This window comes from Ursus americanus, chromosome 15, assembly GCF_024610735.1.
Source record: "Ursus americanus isolate L20-20 chromosome 15, mUrsAme1.1.p, whole genome shotgun sequence".
Taxonomy (NCBI): Eukaryota; Metazoa; Chordata; class Mammalia; order Carnivora; family Ursidae; genus Ursus; species Ursus americanus.
In genome coordinates, this window is record NC_142141.1 from 16,306,256 (window position 1) to 16,325,970 (window position 19,715).

Sequence of the window (19,715 nt, forward strand, 5' to 3'; positions counted from 1 at the left end):
AAACTTTAGTTGGCCTCCTCAAAGAAGCTTGTCGTGCCCACACGCGGCCGCAAGCAGGTCCGCGCCTAGAAATAACATTTATTCTAAGGACCTCTGCGCAGGGGTTCTTGGGAAGCTGCTCCCCTCCCGCATTCCCTTGTTACTCCCCCACTCGGTCGCCTTTGAAAGAACGGGCACGGCACGTGATTCTCTCCTTTATCCCACCTCTGAAACCCTGACTGATGATGGGCAAGAACATAGGCCAACCATAAAACTTTATTTCCTCTTCCAGCCAATAGAAAGAGGCGATAAGTATACGGCTCAGCTTTTGTGACTTCCCCCGGCCCTTCACTCCTCCTCTAAGATTCAACATTTGACAATTCATGCGGCCAATGAGAAGTTCCTACTCTGTGTGGGAGGGAGGGACTGACTGGGTGATAGACGTCCCCTTCTGGCCAATGAAGTGTCACAAGTGCGGGAGGGGTGTAGGACGGAACCAATGGCGCGGTGCCAATAACGAGCATCAGGGAAAGGGCGGGACGAAACTGTTCAAGGGAGGGAGGGGAAGGCCCAGGGAACCAAGCAGCGCTGCCGCCGCCGCTGCACCCCGAGCTGGAGGAGGGAGAAGCCAGGAAGAAAATGGCGGCCGTGGCTGCAGAGGCGGCAGCGACTGCAGCGTCCCCCGGGGAGGGGGGCGCCGGCGAGGCCGAGCCGGAGATGGAGCCCATCCCCGGCAGTGAGGCCGGCACTGACCCCCTCCCGGTCACGGCGACGGAAGCATCTGTGCCGGACGGCGAGGCCGACGGGCAGCAGTCTTCTCCTCAGGCCGACGAGCCGCCGCTCCCGCCGCCACCGCCGCCGCCGGGGGAGCTCGCCCGCAGCCCGGAGGCGGCGGGGCCGGAGCTGGAGGCTGAGGAGAAGCTGCCCGCTCGGGTGGTGGAGCCGGCGGCAGCCGCGCCTCAGGAGAGACCCGACCTTCCACTTTCCCCTGCACCGCCGCCCGAACAGCCCCCTGCTCCCGAGGAGCGCCAGGAACAGCCGCTGCCCCAGCCTGCAGCCCCGGCGCTCGTGCCGCCGGCGGGCGGGGACTCCGCGGTGTCGCAGCTGATTCCCGGCTCGGAGGTGCGCGTCACGCTGGACCACATCATTGAGGACGCGCTCGTCGTGTCGTTCCGTCTAGGGGAGAAGCTCTTCTCCGGGGTCCTCATGGATCTGTCCAAAAGGTACCGCGCCCGCCCCCAGCACGCCCCCGGGCCCGCTTGGTCCCCAGGGAGGGAGCGAACCAGGGCGGCCCCTGCACCCCGGGCTCCCGCCGCCTGCACGCCCTCGGGTCCCGTGCGGCGCGGGGCGCGCGCTCCGAGTGGGGCAGGCGCGCGAGGCCGGGAGAGGGCGGTCCCCGCCCCAGGTGGGTGCCTGTGAGGGCAGGTGTGTTACCAGGTGGGGGGCGCGGGTGCCTGACGGGCTTGCGGAGCTCACCTCTCACCCTCGGGCTCTCTCCGGACCTGGCCCTGGCGCACCCACTCTGGGGGCTGGTGGGTTAATGAGAAATGCAGGAGTTTGCGGAGAACCTGGTGCTGGGCGGGGGACATTGCTCGTGAGGCACTTTCTTCAATTCACCTTTAACGAGGTTGGTGAAAGGGGTGTGTGCATTGGGGTTCCCAAAATGTTAACTGTCACACCTTATAGGGGGAAGCGTATTTGTTCGAAATAAACCACTTAACTGTTAACTCTTACTGTTAGAACTAATTACCCTTAGATAATTGTGCAGGAAGGAATATTTGGCTAATTAAAATGATAGTTTTAAGAAAAGCCTAAAGAAGAGATAGAATTTTTCTTACCCTTTAATATCAAGATGATGTGATAAGAAATGTTCAAATACTGACTTCTAATACTGTAGATACAGTTGATGTATTAAGGGCAAGAAGGTGGAATTCACCCACAAGCCTTTGGCTTAGCATATTTTCATCTTCGATTTAAAATGTTTGTGGAAAAATTGCTTTAAGCAGGTAAAGAAGGTATTTTAAGTCTAGAGTTAAGTTAACCTTTTTATTCTCTTCTTTTGCAGATATGAAGTGCAGAGACTCCCATTCACGGCTCTCCATTCTGTTTCCTGCAACAGCACACACTCTGATGGGTATCTCACCTGTTTGGAAATGGCTTACTTTAATATGTTTTATTTTTTTATTTTTAAAATGTATTTATTTATTTGAGAGAGAACTCGAGCATGAGCAGGGAGAGGGGCAGAGGGACAAGCAGACTCCCCACTGAGCAGGGAGCGCGGGAGGTGGGATGGATCCCTGCACCCTGCGATGGTGACCTGAGGTGAAGGCAGAGGCTTAAGAACTGAGCCAGCCAGACGCCCAGTATGTTGTATTTTTAACTCCTTGTCCTCCCATCAAGACACGAGAGTCTTTTTCCCATTTTGGGGGAAATGGAAGGCAGTTACAGGGCGGGAGAAACATGGAAAATAAAAAAAATATGTGTTGAAGTAGCGTTTTTGGGCAAGAGGGAAGATGGGAGCCTTTATAATTCTTTTTTTTTTTTTTTTTTAAGATTTTATTTATTTGAGAGAGAGTGGGAGTGGGTGAAGGGACAGAGGGAGAGAAGAATATCCAAGGAGACTTCTCCCTAATGGGGAGGGTGCCCCCCCGCCCCCTGGCTTGATCTCAGCACCCATGAGATCAGGACCTGAGCCTAAACCAAGAGCGGATGCTTAACCAACTGAGCCACCCAGGCGCCCCACTTCTTCTTCTTCTTTTTCTTTTTTTTTTTTTTTTTTAAGTTTTTATTTTAGAGCAAGCATGAAGGAGTGGGGGAGAGGGTCAGGGAGAGAATCTTAAGCAGACTCCCTGCTAAGCACGGAGCCCCACACTGTCTTCACCTCGTGACCCATGAGATCCTGAGCCAAAACCAAGAGAGTCCTTCCTTTAACTGACAGAGCCCCCCGGGCACCCCTATAATTACTTCTGTACATTGTCTAACCTCAAACAGTTTTTTAGCTTTTCTTTTTTTTCCTTGTTTTTTTTTTTTTTTTTTTTTGAGAATTTTGGATTAGGACCTTTCCACTTAGTTTCATATTTAGAAAGCAGAATAAGACCAGTGTGCTTTCTACTGAGGTATTTAATAGTGAAGGAGAGAGAGACTCAGTAGTGTGTATGCTATTGAATCAAACAGAAGTGAAGGCCAGTGATTGTGTGAGAATCTGGATTTCAAATCTGCAAAAGGAAGGTGCAAAAAGGTAAGTTGTTCCTGGAAATGGAATGGATAGTTCTTACCTCTGATGAGGTGCTCGTTGTGTTGGTGTTTTATTTTTTAAAACTTTGATAAGAAATTGCAGTTTATTTTTTGAGTTTTGTTCTTTGCTAACCATGCTTCTTATAGACAGCAATTTCTTTGGTGGAGGGAGCTATTTTTATTATGAACCTTTTCATTTGAATGTTTTGAAGTGAAGGGTCTCTGTCATTAAAGTCTTTTTTAAATGGTCGTTAAGGAAACCATATCACCTTTTCATTCAACAATATTTATAGAGCACATCTGTGTGTCAGGCACCTTCCTAGTATTTTGAATGCTATGAGTTACAGTCCCTTCTTCCTCTGGAAGCTTGTATTTGGGAGGTAACCATTGTGGAATTGGTGAAGAAATAACACACACAGTATTTTTAAAATTTAGCACTTGAAGGAATTATTATTGGACTAATGATCGACTAGTTGGGTATCTCTTTTTCATACTATATAATTTGGAAAAATGGATCTGCCCATGTATTTTGTAATCTGCCCTTTACCTTGATTGCATACTTGATGTGCAGTTTTGGGGTTAAATGATGATCCAGGAGATCCTCTTTGTAGATTCTACTATGACCATGACTGTAGTAGTCAGCTGCTTCAAAATAATTTTTATCCTATTTGAATTGGCCTTTTAATGAAACCTTTGGGTAAAAATAATAAGAGCTTCCTTTTACTATAATAATATATATAATACATAATAATAATATTAAGTGGTACCAGGCATTGTACCACTTGCTTTAGTCTTTATAACTGTGGTGGTATTTTTCATTTTATATAAAAAAAAATGGAAATTGAAGTTCATTTAATTTGGCCATTTTTTGAGCTTATAAATGGCAAAGTAAGGATTGAAAGGTAGGTTGATCTGATTCTAAAACTTATAGTTTTTCTACTTTCATATTAGAAAGTTGGGCTGGCAGATTTTCTTTTAAACAATAAAGAATTGCATCTTTCTGAAATTAGTGCCTATCCTGATTTCAGTAGCTGTATGGGATGATACAAAGGTGTGAGTGTTGGAGCCCAGTCAGGTAATAGCCGTGAGACCTTCTGCTCTGGAGATACCCCATTTCCTTAGCTGTATATTGCAGAACACATAGAAGCCTCTGGTTCTTGCCTGTTCAATGAGGTACCCAGAACAGAATTAACATTTGGGAGACTACTAAGTGCATGAGCGTATGTGCATGGTTTTCTTTAGTCTTGAAAAGGGCCAGTTACTGCTTTTTTTTTATTATTTTATTCTGACAGAAATGTCTTTTAAAGTTGGAAGAATTGTTTGCTGTGTAGAAAAAAGTGTTCAGTCCTAGTTTACAGCTTGTCATATATATATATGGGGGTATATATATATATATATATATATGGGGGTATATATATATATATATATATATATATATGGATTCATCTATATAAATGTATGCTTTTGTAAGCATTTGGCAATCTTCACCTTCTTGTCATTTTATTTTTTGCCTTATTTTTAGTTATTTGATTGAAGAACACATTTTTGAGGACAGTCTTTTCATGGAGAAAAGGAACAGGACGCATGTAATTAAAAAAAAAAAAGGTGGTAGTACCACTTATTAAATAGTAGATTGATCTGGAAAGAGTGTCAGGGTAGTTGGGATCCAACTTCTGGTGCAGGCTCTCCAGTTAACTGTGACTTTGGGCAAATATCCATACCTCTTTGGGCCCCAGTTTCTCTAGTTCTTATGAGGCTAATTGATTTTGACTTAAGGCGGTTCACAAACTCAAACAAGCAGACAAACTTCATGCCTCAGTTTATGTATATATAAAGTGAATAGGGTGACCAGGTGGTCTGGTTTTCCTGTACCATCCCAGTTTGATTGTTACTCCTCATGTCTTCAAAGTACCTTGCTTTGGCTACTATACAATACAAATGACATGGTCACCCTGAAAATGAAGATACTTGAATATATGATTAAAAACTAATTTTAGAGGATTTATTTGCAACTGAAAACCTTTTAAGGCATTCTTTATTTTTAAAATTCTGTTGTGTTTTTTAAAGATTTTATTTACTTGAGAGGGAGCTAGAGTGAGCACAGAGGGGGAGGGGGAGGGGGAGAGCACAGAGGGAGAGGGACAAGCAGACTCCCTGCTGAGCGGGGAGCCTCATGCTGGGCTGCATCCCAGGACCCTGAGATCATGACCTTAGCCGAAGGCAGACACTTAACTGACTGAGCCACTCAGGCACCCCCCATTTTTAAGTTTATTCTGGGTCCTCCATTGTTATTTTATACCCAGCTCTCTTCGGTGGTTTGAGTTTGAATTACCTGCCTACTTCACAATTCATTAGCAATATGTAATGACAATAATCTAATACTAGCAGATAAAAATAATCAACTAACCCACAAATTCAGTTTGGTTTTCTTACTCCCTTTTCTTCCTTAACCTTAGGCTTTTGAAATTTTGACTTAAGTACATTTGTTTCTTTTAGCATTCTATAATAAGCATTCCTTCAGGTTGCTAAACTGTTATAGTGATTATTTTAGAGAGAATAATAAATCAGTGGTTGTACCATAATTTTTTTTGTTTTATTTTTTATTATGGGAAATGAACCTCCATGTATATAATTGCCTTGCTTTGACATTGATCAACTATTAGTCAAACTTGTTTCATCATATGCCCACCTCCACTGGATTATTTTGAAGCAGATCCTAGACACATTTCTTCAACATAAGAATTTTGGTAAAGATCTCTGAAAAGATAAGGATTTTAAAGCCATAATTACTACTGTTACTGCAACTAAAATAACAGGAGCAGTTCCTTTTCTATCATCCTATGGCTGGCCATTTGGTGTTAAAACTTTGCAGTGTCTCAAAATTAACATCTCATCTAAGTTTTGTTTAAATTAGGATCCAAGTAAAGTTTATACATTGCAATTGGTTGATGAGTTTCATAAGTTTTTCATTTGTAGTTCTGTTGCCATTATATTTATTTCCTTGAAGTTTATTTTTTTAAATCATAGACTTTGTCAGAATTTTCCACATTTTAGATTTTTTTCCAATTGCATCCCATTGGATGAATTTCTATAAGTTTTTTTTTTTTTTAAGATTTTATTTATTTATTTGACAGAGCCAGCCAGAGAGAGAGGGAACACAAGCGGGGGGGGGGGGGGGGCGGGGAGTGGGAGAGGAAGAAGCAGGCTCCCCCCAGAGCAGGGAGCCCGATGCCGGGCTCTATCTCAGGACCCTGGGATCAGGCCCTGGGCCAAAGGCAGATGCTTAAACGACTGAGCCACCCAGGCACCCCAGAATTTCCATAAGTTTTAAAGACTAGTTCTTTTACTTCAGGAGCAAACTGAAGGGCAACAATCACAGCCCTCTGAGGGCTTCTTTTGAAAGCCTCTCATCCCTTATTTTGGGTCAGTAGAAATGATACAGATATCTCTTGCCTACTTGCACACCTTAGACCTATCCCTTAAGCACATCCAACTTTAATAATTCTGAATATAGAAAAATTTAACCAGTCAAGATTATCTGCAAAGGGTAAAAGTCTTCAGCCCTAGTTTCTGAAAAGGTAGTTTCAGCCTTCTCAGTCCATACCTGAAGGAACAGTATTTACTGGGACCTATGATTTCTTTCTTTCTTCTTTTTTTTTTTTAAAGATTTTATTTATTTGACAAAGACAGCGAGAGAGGGAACACAAGCAAGGGGAGTGTGAGAGGGAGAAGCAGGCTTCTCGCCGAGCAGGGAGCCCAATGTGGGGGCTCGATTCCAGGACTCTGGGATAATGGCTGAGCCACCCAGGCACCCCGGGACCTATGGTTTCTAACTACACAGAGGGATCATTTCAACTGTTCATTCCTGTTCTCCAACATCTTGAAAAGTAGTTCTAAAGCCACTTTGAAATCCTGAAAAAAATCTCTCTTGAATTCCATCTTTTTTTTTTTTTTTGGATCTGATATGGATTAAGGAGTCGTGAAGTAAATGTTTATGCATAAAAACCCTTGTGCATTTTAATTTTGTGGTACATGCTTATTAAAGGTTATAGCTAGTTCTGTTTCAGAATTGACCTTTTACAAATACTGTGTGTGTGTATGGGGTATGGTTGCATTAAAATTGAGGTGATTTCTTTAAAAAACATTAGGTTTCACTAAGTTCTTAAAACAATTTGTAGAAAAGTTACTTGTTTTTTTAAGGAAATATAAACCAAGACAATGATTTTTTTTCTTTACAGAGACCATGCAACGTATGGTGCAATAGCTCTACTTTTGGTGGGAAAAATATACAGCCATTCTGGTGAAGCAGTGAGTAGTGGTATTAGTAGCTTATACTAAGCATCCAGGTCAAGAATTTAGGTCCTCAAGTAGTATGCTTGAATGATTGTGTTGAGTTGTGCATATTTAAAACGGGTTTTTTGGTGATTATTCTGCTTATATCCCAAGGTGTTGATTAAGGGTTCCCACAGTAAGATAGCACAGAGGCAAGTGCCAGTCACTTTCTGACCCAGACAGTTTCAGCTCACCCACTACTAAAGCAGTGCATATGCTGTATTGAGAGTGCGCTCTTCCTTAGCATGTTGGACTGTGATTGATTTTTTTTTTTTTTTGAGGTGATGAATTGTTGGGCATTAAAAACCTAGTTTCGAGTGTGAAGAATCCTGTAGCAGACATGGTGTTAAAAACAGATTTTAAAACTTAAAACTAAATTTTATAAACTAGATAACTAGATGTTGTAAACACAAACTATGCCAGGCATATATTAATAGACTTGGGGCTTCTAAGAAGGTTAATTTTCAGCCTTTTATGTGTAAGACAGATCATACTTCACTGTTTACTATTTTAAAGCAAAGTTCTTGATGAAACTAGGTTTAAGCTTCCTGAGATCCGTTTTTCTGTGGGGGCTATTAAAGGGTTTGTGTAGTATGTGCTCATCTTCTCTGTTACGGCTAAGTTAATGTCCCATTGATTAAAAAATGAAGGATGTTCTTAGTACTTATTTGTGCCTATGAAGTGCATCCTTATTTCTTGATATTTATTGGCTCTGTTCTCCCTAAATTCCCAGATTAAGTCAGGCACGCATTACCAGCAGAACAGAGCTTGCTCTAATGGCAGAGCTTGTAGGAAAGTAAGTGGAGGTTAAGGTACACCTTGGGTTGATTTAATACAGAATGTTTTTGCTAAACACTTTGGGCAGTGGTCCTCTAAACAAATGTGCTTAAGATTTCTGAGCTCCACTGCAATTTGCAGTTTTAACCCAAGATGATTCTGATGCAGGGGATTCTTGTACCATATTTGGAGAGAAGTAATTTTTAGGGAGTAGTTTTGCCAAAATAGTAGGACCATAAATTTGTTGAACCTGTTTTAAAAGTTACTGGTTAATTTTGATTGGGATGTAATTACAAAGTAAGCAATACATGTGGGGATGGGCCACTTGGGTGGCAGATCCAGATCCTTATTATAGAACTGGTAATTAGACTTGCAAATAGGTTTCTTAAATCTGGTTGCCTACTAGGAGTTAGTAGTTCATAACTTGAATCCTTTTCCCTTGGACCCATTTTATACAGTCACCTTAAAATAGAATAGTGGTTTTTTAGCCTTTTAAAACTCAGACCTTCAATAATACTTGATTGTCACTCTCTGCATATTCCCCCCATCTAGGAAGGGTGCCAGTCTTTACTTTCTGTAATTAACAATAGCTACTATGTATTTTCCACTCTTAAACTAGGCACTGGGCCAAGCACTTGGTATACATTGTTTTCAGTTTACTCTCTGGAATCCAATAAAGTAAATTCAACTAATCCCTATTTCACAGATAAAGACACTGAGGCTCAGGGAGAGTAAGTAAATTGCCTAAAATTATAATAATTTATATTATATGTTAAAATACATATTAAAATATAAGATATTAGTAGCTAGTTTAAAGATGCCCTTTTTGAACAATATGCAATTGTCTAAGATTTGAAAACAGCTCTGTTCTACATCTGATATACTTCTGTATTTTTACCATTGCCATTAGCTTATGATTTTGGTGGGAAGTCACCTCGGCAAGTAGAACTGATAGGGCTCTTTGTTCCTCTCTCAACCAGGCAATAGCTGCTTGCTTTTAAAATATGAATTGCTCTTCAGTTTAATTAGTGAACACTTTGGGCGTTTTTGGAAATGGGGTTTCTTCCTCTTATATGGTCCTGGGGATATTTTGCCTTGGTTGGCCTGGCCCTGGCAACAGTGGAGGCGACTTGTTGAGAGAGGAATCACAGAATGTCAGATTCAAAGTTCACTGAGCACAGCATCAGTATTTGTTAAGTGCCGGATGGCTAAATTGGAAAATATTTTAAAGATGAAAGCTGTAAGTTGTCGAACAGCCTGTTTTTGGTAAAATAGGAATAGAGAAATAGATTGAATAAAAAAAAATTTTTTTTAAAAGTTAGTCTGTTGAGAAATCATTTAGGCCTCTGTGTGATGGGCCCCATTAGACATAGTACAAAAGAAATATTCTAAGTACTTAGAATTCATAATGGAAACATAGAAAATGTAAAACTGCTTATTGGTATCTTGGAGCCAGGACCAAGGGAATTCTGTTCAAGAATTTGCAAACTGAGGAGTTGTTTACATTAATAATTAAAAAGATCCTTTTATACCAGCGTTCATTTTTGGGGGAAAATGTCAACTGTATTGCTCTAAGTGATGCACAAAAGTGAGGTCAAGATTTGTCTGCTTTTAAGAATATTTTGTCACTTCGTGGCAATTACAATTTTCTGAATGGTTATTTTTAAAAAGAATTTACTATTAAGGAGTAATAATTTGAATACCATACAGGTGTTACTCCTGTTTGTACTTTTCAAAAGACTGAAGCATAAGTGTTTTCTCTGTCTATAATTGTCTCCATTTTTTATTTCCAAACCTAGTTATCCAGGTAAGTTTTTAGAGGATTGTTTGAACGTATGTCATTCAGAGCTTAAACCCTAAATTATTAGTGTTTAACCCCCTGCCCTCTCCAAAAGTTATCCATGATGTTGTAAGAGAGGATTGGGTAGACTTTTAAAAGATTGGTAAATTTTTATGGTTAGAGAGATGTCATTTTAAAACTTCTGTGCAGCCTCCCTCCCCATCAGTTACTTTTTAAAGATATTTTCTGGTATTCTAGTTCATAAATGGTGCGTATTTTGTTTTTATCTTGATAAAGTCATCCTTCGTCCTTGCCCATTTTGGGGACCCATAGTCCCTACAGATTGCTCTTGTAATACTTGGAATTTTTAATTAAAACATTATCTATATTCACTTAAAAACTGAATACATTTTAACTTTAAAAGTTACCATATATTGTGCCTATTTACTGTGTACTAGGCCCTAAGGTGAGCAATTACGCATGTTCTTTTTTTTTTTTTTAATTTTTTTAAGATTTAAAAATTTAGAGCTCTCAAGTGCCTATGAGCTGGGGAGGGGCAAAAGAGAGGGGGAGAGAGGCAGAGATTCTCAAGCAGACACTATCCTGAGTTGTGGTTGATCTTCAGACCCTGAGTGCATGACCTAAACTGAACCCAAGTCTTGGTGCTCAATAGACTGAGCCACCCAGGTGCCCCTGTTTATGCATATTCTTAATTAATCTAGATGACGATTCTCGGACATTACTTAACTGCGATTCCAATGTCCAAAAAGCTCTGAAAACTGAACGTTTTACTACTTTATTGGTGGGAAAACCTAACCTGACTGAATTTATGGAGACTGTAATATCTATATTGCCCATTTAGTGTGAATGTTTTTTCATTTCATTGTTGAAGCATTAATGTGCTTGATGATAGGCCGCTTATTATCTCAGAAACCAGAAAAATTCAAGTTCTGAAGCCTGTCTGTCTCCACAGGAGAAGAGAGCGTGTGGCAGTGTCAGATCCTGTGCTCCCTTTGTGGGGAAGTGGCGGTGGAGGAGAGGGGTTAAGTAACTTGAGGAAATGAAGGGAGGCTGTAGCAGCGGCAGCAGCAAAGAACCTGGCTTCTGGGTTGACTGCTTGGATTCATATCCTGGCTCTGCTGCTTACTGGCTGTGTGGTGTTGGGAAGGTCACTTACCCTCTCTCTAAAATGGGGATAGTACAAATACTTTACTAAAAGGGTTGTGGTAATTAAATGAATGAATGTGAATAAGTATGTACTAAAATAGTTCCTGGCACACAGTAAGTGCTGTATGTATTAACTATTACGACTTTAAAGAAGTAGCTCCTAAGTGGCAGAGTTAATTAACATGATGGGTTTGCTTGACCAGCCCCTCAACCGACATCCTGTTGTATTGCAGTATAATCTGTATCTTTAAAGTACCTTGAAATGATTTGGTAGAAGCTTCAGGTGTTATCTGTGAAGTATAACTTTACATTTTAATAAAGATGAAATTTATATTTTATTAGGGAATGAGATAACTTGGAAATTCTTGCATATTGTATGGTATAGAATGTTTCTTAATCTTTTCTACCCACTGACCCTTTGGGGCAGATGGCTTGTGAGGAAATTATGGGCTTTGTCATGAAGAAAAAGTCTCCGAGAAATTTAGTCCTTCGAGTGTCTCTGCCTCCTATATGCTTTTAAAACATTGAAAAGGGCTTACCTTTGAGAATGACATGTTTCAAATTAGCAAAAGGAAGATAACTTTGTGCTTTTCTTTGCACTTATTAAAAATGATAGGACCAGACTAGCCTAGCTGAGCTTGTTTTTAACAAAGTGCTTGAGACACCTACAATCCCATCACTGTATAATCAGAGGCCTTCGTTGGTCTCGTCTTACGAGAGTAGTGTTTTCCATTCACCACACTCTTCATAAATGCTCATTAGCAGGGCCCTCCCTCATACACTCCAGCTTGCCTTCCCTTTCTGCCAGATGGGTGATCTTTATTTTATTGCTTGTTTAAGCCTCTGAATTCTTACCTGTCTCCTGGAAGGGGGACTCGGGTTGCTGACTGGTGATTCCTTAATGCTGCATCTGGTCATCTGCTGGTTTTTACCACACCTGCTCAGTGTTTCACTTTTTTTTTTTTTTAAAGATTTTATTTATTTATTTGACAGAGAGAGACAGCCAGCGAGAGAGGGAACACAAGCAGGGGGAGTGGGAGAGGAAGAAGCAGGCTCCCAGCGGAGGAGCTCGATGTGGGGCTGGATGCCAGGATTCCGGGATCACGCCCTGAGCCGAAGGCAGACGCTTAAGGACTGAGCCACCCAGGCGCCCCAGTGTTTCACTTTTTTAAACCACTTTTTTAAGCCACGAAATTGATTACTAGCATTCAAAAATGTGGAACCACTCTTTACCACTCCCTGTTTCGCTTTTCAGTAAGTCTACCTGTTCTTCTAGGCCTTTTCTTGCAAAGCTCATTGCCTTATCACTAATCCACAGTGATTGCTGTCCCTCTCAAGTCGTAGTCTCTTGGCAGTGAGTATTACATTCTGGTCTTGCCTACTGAAGTTGGGTTCTAGGGCTGGGACTTAGTTTTATACCCTCTGAATAATTAACATAGTTGTATCTGAATATAAGATTTTGTGCTTAGTGGTACTTGAGATGTGTTTGCTGGCATTTCTGCTTAAGTAGAATTATTTTTTAATTTCTTGGGCTTGAACACATAACCCTGAGATTGAGGCCCATGCTCTACTGACTGAGCCAGCCAGGTGCCCCCAAGTTTTCTTTTTTATAAACTTTCTTTACTTAAATGTTTTGGTGGAGCTGAGGTGAATTAAATTTAGGATTATACTTTTTAAAACTAATACTGAAGACCTCTTTATTTTGAGATTTCATACAGCAGAGAACTCTTAAGCTTTATCTAGATTCACTAATTGTTAGCATTTTGCCATGTTCGCTTTATTGTTCTTTAAAGGTACTTTTTTTCTTAAACTATTTTGAGAGTAGCTTGCATATATCATTCTCCTTTACCCCTTAATATTTGTGCATTTATTTCTTAAGATCAGGATAGTTTTCAAATCCAAGAAACAGTACTTTTATCTAATTTGCAGCCCATATTTCATTGTTTTGTCAATTTTTCCAATAATGTCCTTTTAAAGCTTTTTCCCTCCTCCAGTAAATGATCATATATTGCATTCAGTTGCCATAGAATATGTGTACTAGGTACTGTTCCTCAATTTAGATTTCTCTGATAGTTGCTCAAAGAGGTTCAGGTTACATAGGCGATGCGGTGATCTCAGGGTTCCACGTCTGCCCTCATTGCTGATGTTCACGTAGATTCTCCCTTAGGTCAGGGTGTTGTCCTGTTACTCCTCAATTTCCCTTGTACTAGTCATTGCTTTACTATCATGAACATAAGCTGCTTCTCATCAAACTTTCCCCTCTATGTTAGGTAGATCTACAGTTAAGATTAAAAAAAAAAATATTGGGGGGCACCTGGGTAGCGCAGTCGTTAAAGCGTCTGCCTTCGGCTCAGGGCGTGATCCCGGCGTTGCGGGATCGAGTCCCACATCGGGCTCCTCTGCTGGGAGCCTGCTTCTTCCTCTCTCACTCGCCTGCTGTGTTCCCTCTCTCGCTGGCTGTCTCTCTGTCACATAAATAAATAAAATCTTTAAAAAAAAAAAATGTTGGTAAAAAACACATAATATGTGCCATCTTAACCATTTTTTAAAAAGATATATTTATTTTACAGAGAGAGCAGCGGGGAGGGGCAGAGGGAGGGAGAGAGTCTCAGCCGACTCCCTGCTGAGCCTAAAGCCTTGAGCCACAATCAACAGTTGGTGCTTAACTGACTGAACTACCCAGGAGCCTCCATCTTAACCATTTTTTAAAAGATTGATTTTAGAGAGTGAGAGCCTGTAGGGGGATGGGGCAGAGGGAGAGAAACCTAAGCAGACTCCATGCTGAGCTTGGAGCTTGACCGTGGGGCTCCATCTCGGGACACTGAGATCGTGACCTGAGCTGAAATCAAGAATTGGCTGCTGAACTGCCTGTGCCACCTAGGTGCCCCCCATCTTTTTGTTTGTTTGTTTTAAGATTTTATTTATTTGAGAGAGCATGAGTGGGGAGGAGCAGAGGAAGAAGCAGGCTCCCCGCAGAGTGCAGAGCCCGACAAGGGGCTTGATCCCGGAGCAACAATCGATGGTGACCCAAGCAGAGGCAGATGCTTAACCAACTGACCCACCCAGGTGCCCCAAGGCACCCCCCTACCTTAACCATTTTTAAGTGTATAGTTCAGTAAGTAGTGTTAGGTACATTCGCATTGTTGTGAAACAGATCTCCAGAACTTTTTAATCTTGTAAAACTAAAATTCTAGACCCATTAAACAACTCACTAGTCCCTGACAACTACCAATTCTACTCTGACTAGTTTAGATATCTTACATAAGTGGAATCACACAGTCTCTGTTTCTGGCTTATTGCAACTTAGCATAATGGTCTCAAGGTTCATCCATCTTGTAACATGTGACAGGATTTCCATTTTAAGGCCGAATAGTATTCCATTGTATGTACCTACCACATTTTATCCATTTGTAGATGGGTGCTTGGGTTTCCACTTTTTGGCTATTGTGTATGATATTGCTATAAGCATGGGTATGCAGATATCTATGGGAGACCCTGTTTTTGATTATTTTGGCTGTATACCCAGAATTGTGTGAACTGGCTTGAATTTTTAATTTTGGGAGGCCTAGATACACACTTATTTTTCTAAAATTTTCTTCTGTGTACAGCCTAATTGAATTAATTTCATTTGTTCTGAGATTAAATTTTGACATAATAACCGATCTCCAGAGATGAAATGTGAACCAAAATAAGGTTGCTTTGTAGTTTTCCCTCCTTTATGATTTAACCTGTTGCTAATTTAAGGAAGAAATAATGTCTTAAATACAACTGCTTGAATTGAAATGAATCTGGATTATTTTTTTCATGTGGTTAATTGCATATAAATTTTTCTTACTGTAGATTCTTTAAGAGAACATAATTTTGGGAAGGAAAGGTTTTTGTTTTCTGTTTATTAGAGGGAAGTCTGGTCCAGCCAGAACATTGGGGTGTATCTCAACTAACCCTCCTGAATTTTTTGAGTGTCAAATTATTCAGGACCTCTGTTTTCTTGCCTAAAATATAATACCTTAGTTTTTTGCTTTTTTGTTTTTATTGTACAGTACTTTTAGAAGAATTTCCTCTTAGAGTTGGAGCTTGGCAACCAGAATTTGAAAGAAGAAAATGAGAATCAGTTGTGCACTGTTAAACTATTGTAAACAGGAAGGAAGAGGATATCATCCTAGGTCAGAGATAAGGTGATTGAGGTTGCTGTGAGGTTAATGCTGATAAACAGTATATCAGCATTCATTCATTCATTCATTTAAATACATCAGCATTTGAAAAAACACTTTCAGTGTAATAGATTAAGAGTTGTTGGTAAACATTTTTTGTTTTGTTTGAAGTATTCCTGTGGAAAGGGAATTTTGATGATAGTTTCACTCCAAGAAGTGATACCTATTTTAGTATAGGATTGATTGGTAATGCGAGAAATCTTAAGCAAATACCATAATTTTGTCAGTGGGTGAATAAAAGCTTCATTTAGTCAGATCTAGAATCATCAGTAAAATTCAGGTCTCTGAAGTCTGAACTTAAATACTAGAAAATTCTCTTATCCTTACTATAATTGTAAATCACATTTTGAATTGTAGCTTATATAAATACTTTATATTACATTTGTTTAACCTTTACATTAGGTGAGGATCCTTTTTCTCTTCTCTTGCCTTGACACAAAATAACTGTCAAGCCCCAGTATTCTCCCTCCTCAAAATTTTGGCTATCGTTATTCCTCAATTATTTAGGTAGGTAGTTTTAAAACTTCATTTTATAGATTCACAGGAATCTGCAAAGATTGTTCAGAATGGTCTCTGGTACACTTCACCTGGTTTTCCTCAGAAGCTATTTATTTTTATTTTTTTAAGTTTTTTTTTTTTTAATTCATTGATTTTTTATTTTTTATTTTTTAATTTTTGAGAGAGAGCCCACAAGCGTGCGGATTGGGGGAGTAGGGGCAGAGGAAGAGGGAGAGAGAATCTCAAACAAACTCCCCATTGAGTGGGGAGCCCAACACAGGCTCAGTCCTACAACCATGAGATGACGACCTGAGCTGAAACCGTAGAGTCTGATGCTTAACTGACTGAGCCACCCACTTCCCCCAAAGATTTTTTTATTTTTAAGTAAACTCTACACCCAGCGTGGGTCTCAAACTCACAATGTCACAAGTCCCAGATCGGGTCACATGCTCCACTGACTGAGCCACACAGGTTCCCCAGAAATTATATTTAATTAAGCCATAATACCTGAATATTTTTCCTTTAGAATTTTTGGGTAGTGGTTAAAGAATACTGAAAATAGGTAAGGGTTAGGATGAGTCATTGATAAGGTTAATGAATACCTTCTTGTTGCATGAAGAAGGGGGGGGAAGAGGACAGATGCTTCTGCATCTTATTGCTCAAGTCTTAAAGAATTTGTGAAAAGTTCTAGAAGAAGCTCAAGCAAGGGATACTAGTTAGCCTTCTACCTCTGGAATGATTGAAATCCTCCTCTGCTGAGGTCACCCTTTGGTGAACGTTCACTTGAAACATAAATACCTTCTAAAGCAAAAGTGCTTGCTAAAAATGTAAGTCCTGTGTTCTTCCCTAGGAGAGGGTCTTACGATTCAGTCTTGGGGCAGGGCTTAGGAATCTTCATTTTCAAAGACCACAGAGTGTTGCAGATTTCTAGAGAACACACTTGTAAGTAGGCTCCATGCCCAACCTGGGGCTTGAATTCACCACTCTGAGATTGAGTCACATGCTCTAGTGACTGAATCAGCCATGTGCTGAAGAGGGTGTAGTTTCGTTGCTACTTTATATTCTTATTAAGGTTACAGTTTCGTAAATTGATGGTTTTCAAAATTTTGAGCATAGTTACAAATGTATTTTACATGTGGGTGTGTATATACATACATACATGAAAGTTTCATTGCAGTTACATATATTTAGACTCTGATTTTTAATACTTAAATCATAGTTGTGATCCTGGAAATTGATTTCACAACCAACGTTTCCACCATTAGTTTAAAAACACCGTCATAGGAGTGCCTGGGTGGCTTAGTCGTTAAGTGTCTGCCTTCGGCTCAGGGCGTGATCCTGGCGTTATGGGATCGAGCCCCACATCAGGCTCCTCTGCTGGAAGCCTGCCTCTTCCTCTCCCACTCCCCCTGCTTGTGCTCCCTCTCTCGCTGGCTGTCTCTCTCTCTGTCAGTCAAATAAATAAATAAAATCTTTAAAAAAAAAACCAAAACACTGTCATAATACTAAGTGTTGTCCATGTTAGGGAGGCAACATGATCACTGAGACGAAGTAGTACATTGATATCCCTTTTCTTCTTAAGGTGATTTAATCTTTCTGGGCCTTTGAGAAAGTTTTATTATTACTTAAAAATATTTTTCTACTTTTGCCGAACATCTACCACCTACAATTACCAGCGTGGCTGCTCCCCCCTCCCCTTTTCGTGCTTCATTATTACACAATGAAGTGCCTTCCTGTGTTACTTAAGAACCTTTAATGTTTGTATTTTATATGCTTTAGAGGGAAAGGCAAAGGAAAAACCCCAGAAATGAAATTAATGTTTTTATTAAACTCCCTGAGGGAAAACATAATAGATTCCACAGCTTATTTGGTATAAAGTTCTAAAGTCATTGGCTAGATCATCCTCACTTTGACATTATAAATTAAGATATAGAAATGATCCTAAAGTCTAGTAATTTAGTTGAAAATAAGATCACATGGGGTGTGTGGGTGGCGCAGTTGGTTGAGTGTCTGCCTTCGGCTCAGGTCGTCATGATCCAGCCTCCTGGGATGGAGGGAGGCCCCCCACCCTCCACTCAGCAGGAAGCCTGCTTCTCCCTCTGCCTTTTCCTGCCTCTCTGACTACTTGTGCAAGCTCTCTTTGTGTCAAATAAATAAAATCTTAAAAAAAAATAAAATTACAAAAAAAACCAAATTAATTAAATGAAGTAAGTTTTAGTCAAGAAAATGGCTGGCATTTTCCTGTTAGTCCTTACCTGAATCCTGTAAGGTAGGAAATAGCGTTAGCCCATTTTACACATATAAAAACTGCATCTAGAGACGTTCAGTAACACCGTGGATACAAAGTTCATAAGGACAGGTGTGAAACTTCACCTCAGACCTTAGGATGATTATAGTTACGCCTAATACGAGGATGAGCATTTTTTATTCAGCTGTGAAAACACCATGTGAAGGTGCAGTGGGGCAAAATGATCGCTTCTTAAGAGCTAGAAATTTGACTGCTTGTATCAGTAGTGGTCTCACCTCAGATAAGTTACATTGTTTTTTTTTTATGGAGCTGTATGTGAAAATCCAAAAATCACCTCTCGCGTTCATATCAGAAAAGACTGTTCAGATTGCCTTGGCAAGTAAATAGGAAGCAAACATTTAAGTACCAATGCTATGCTAGGCTGGAAAGCCACTTTGCAAACTCTGATATAGAGAGGAGGGTATCCTTTGTGGACTAGCCCAGATTCAAGTCTGTCCCACCCTAGGTAAAAGCTTTCCCCTTCCTTTGTGGTTTGTGGTCGCCAAACAGAAGACTTCAAGGAGAAAATAATTTAGGGGATCATAAACAGAAGTGGTAGTGGTGGCACTTGCTACATCCCTGTCTGAGGTTCAGTGTGTTTATAGCCCTAAGAACTTAATGTCAAGATTTCTTCCCAACAAAGATACTCTGAACCTTTTGGGGGACATAAGGACATGTTAGAGAACGAGAAATGAGACTCATTCTCAAGAGAAACAGACATGCAAGGCATTTGCATCTTCAGGAGTTCTGACTGTGAAGCCGATCCTTGCCTTGTTTTATTATAAACTGAGAATTGTAGATTTGTGTTCTATACCAGTGCTTTGCAAACTAGGTCTGGACCAGTTTTAAAATCCTTGTAATGTGTCTGACTAGCATTTAAACAAATGAAATAGACGAGATTAGGGGGAAAAATACCACTATGTATCACATAATACAAGGTTAAACATCTAGTGAAACTTTGGCCTAAGTGTGTGTTTATATATGTATATATGCATGCATGTATACATACATAAATGTTATTAGATTACAATGTGAAAATATTTCTTAATGTGTGATGCGTTTTTTAAAAAGTTAGCCACAGCTCTGTACCTGTCTGCTTGTGCGGTAATTTGGGCATCTGAATTTCTCATATTTTTGTGCTTTTGGGGGGCAGAAGGTAGATGAAGGGCTTAAAGAGTTCGGGTGCAAGAGTAGAGGAGCAGCTGGTCTTTGAATCTTCAGTGATTAAGTGAAGTTGACATGGGATTTTACTCAGTGTTTTTGGGTAGTTAACCTGAATTTGTTTTGTGAGGCTTTTGCAAGCTCTTACAACCAGAGGGAGATAACGTATGTTGCATATTCATAGTTGCATGTACTGGAGTTGTCCATAGTCCAGCGAATGTAACATCAAATGACATACAATGTTAAGCTGATAGAACGCCTTTCTGATCTAAGACTAAAAGGTCTGTTT

At 40.4% G+C, this 19,715-nt stretch overlaps 1 protein-coding gene across 8 annotated transcripts in view; it reads left to right on the forward strand.

The window, feature by feature from the left end:
- Positions 1 to 524: 524 nt before the first annotated feature.
- Positions 525 to 19,715, forward strand: part of PWWP2A (PWWP domain containing 2A) — a 50,626-nt gene continuing 31,435 nt past the window's right edge. For 4 of the 8 annotated variants that reach the window (XR_006778539.2, XM_045792023.2, XM_045792024.2 and 1 more), the window contains exon 1: positions 527 to 1,202. Coding sequence is in view for 6 of the 8 variants with exons in the window: in XM_045792023.2 (XP_045647979.2) it covers positions 619 to 1,202 (584 nt within the window). In the remaining 2 variants the exon portion in view is untranslated. Of the gene's footprint in view, positions 1,203 to 2,044; positions 3,218 to 7,451; positions 7,522 to 19,715 lie in introns of all 8 variants that reach the window. The other 4 variants (XM_045792020.2, XM_045792021.2, XM_045792026.2 and 1 more) reach the window with 3 other exon arrangements.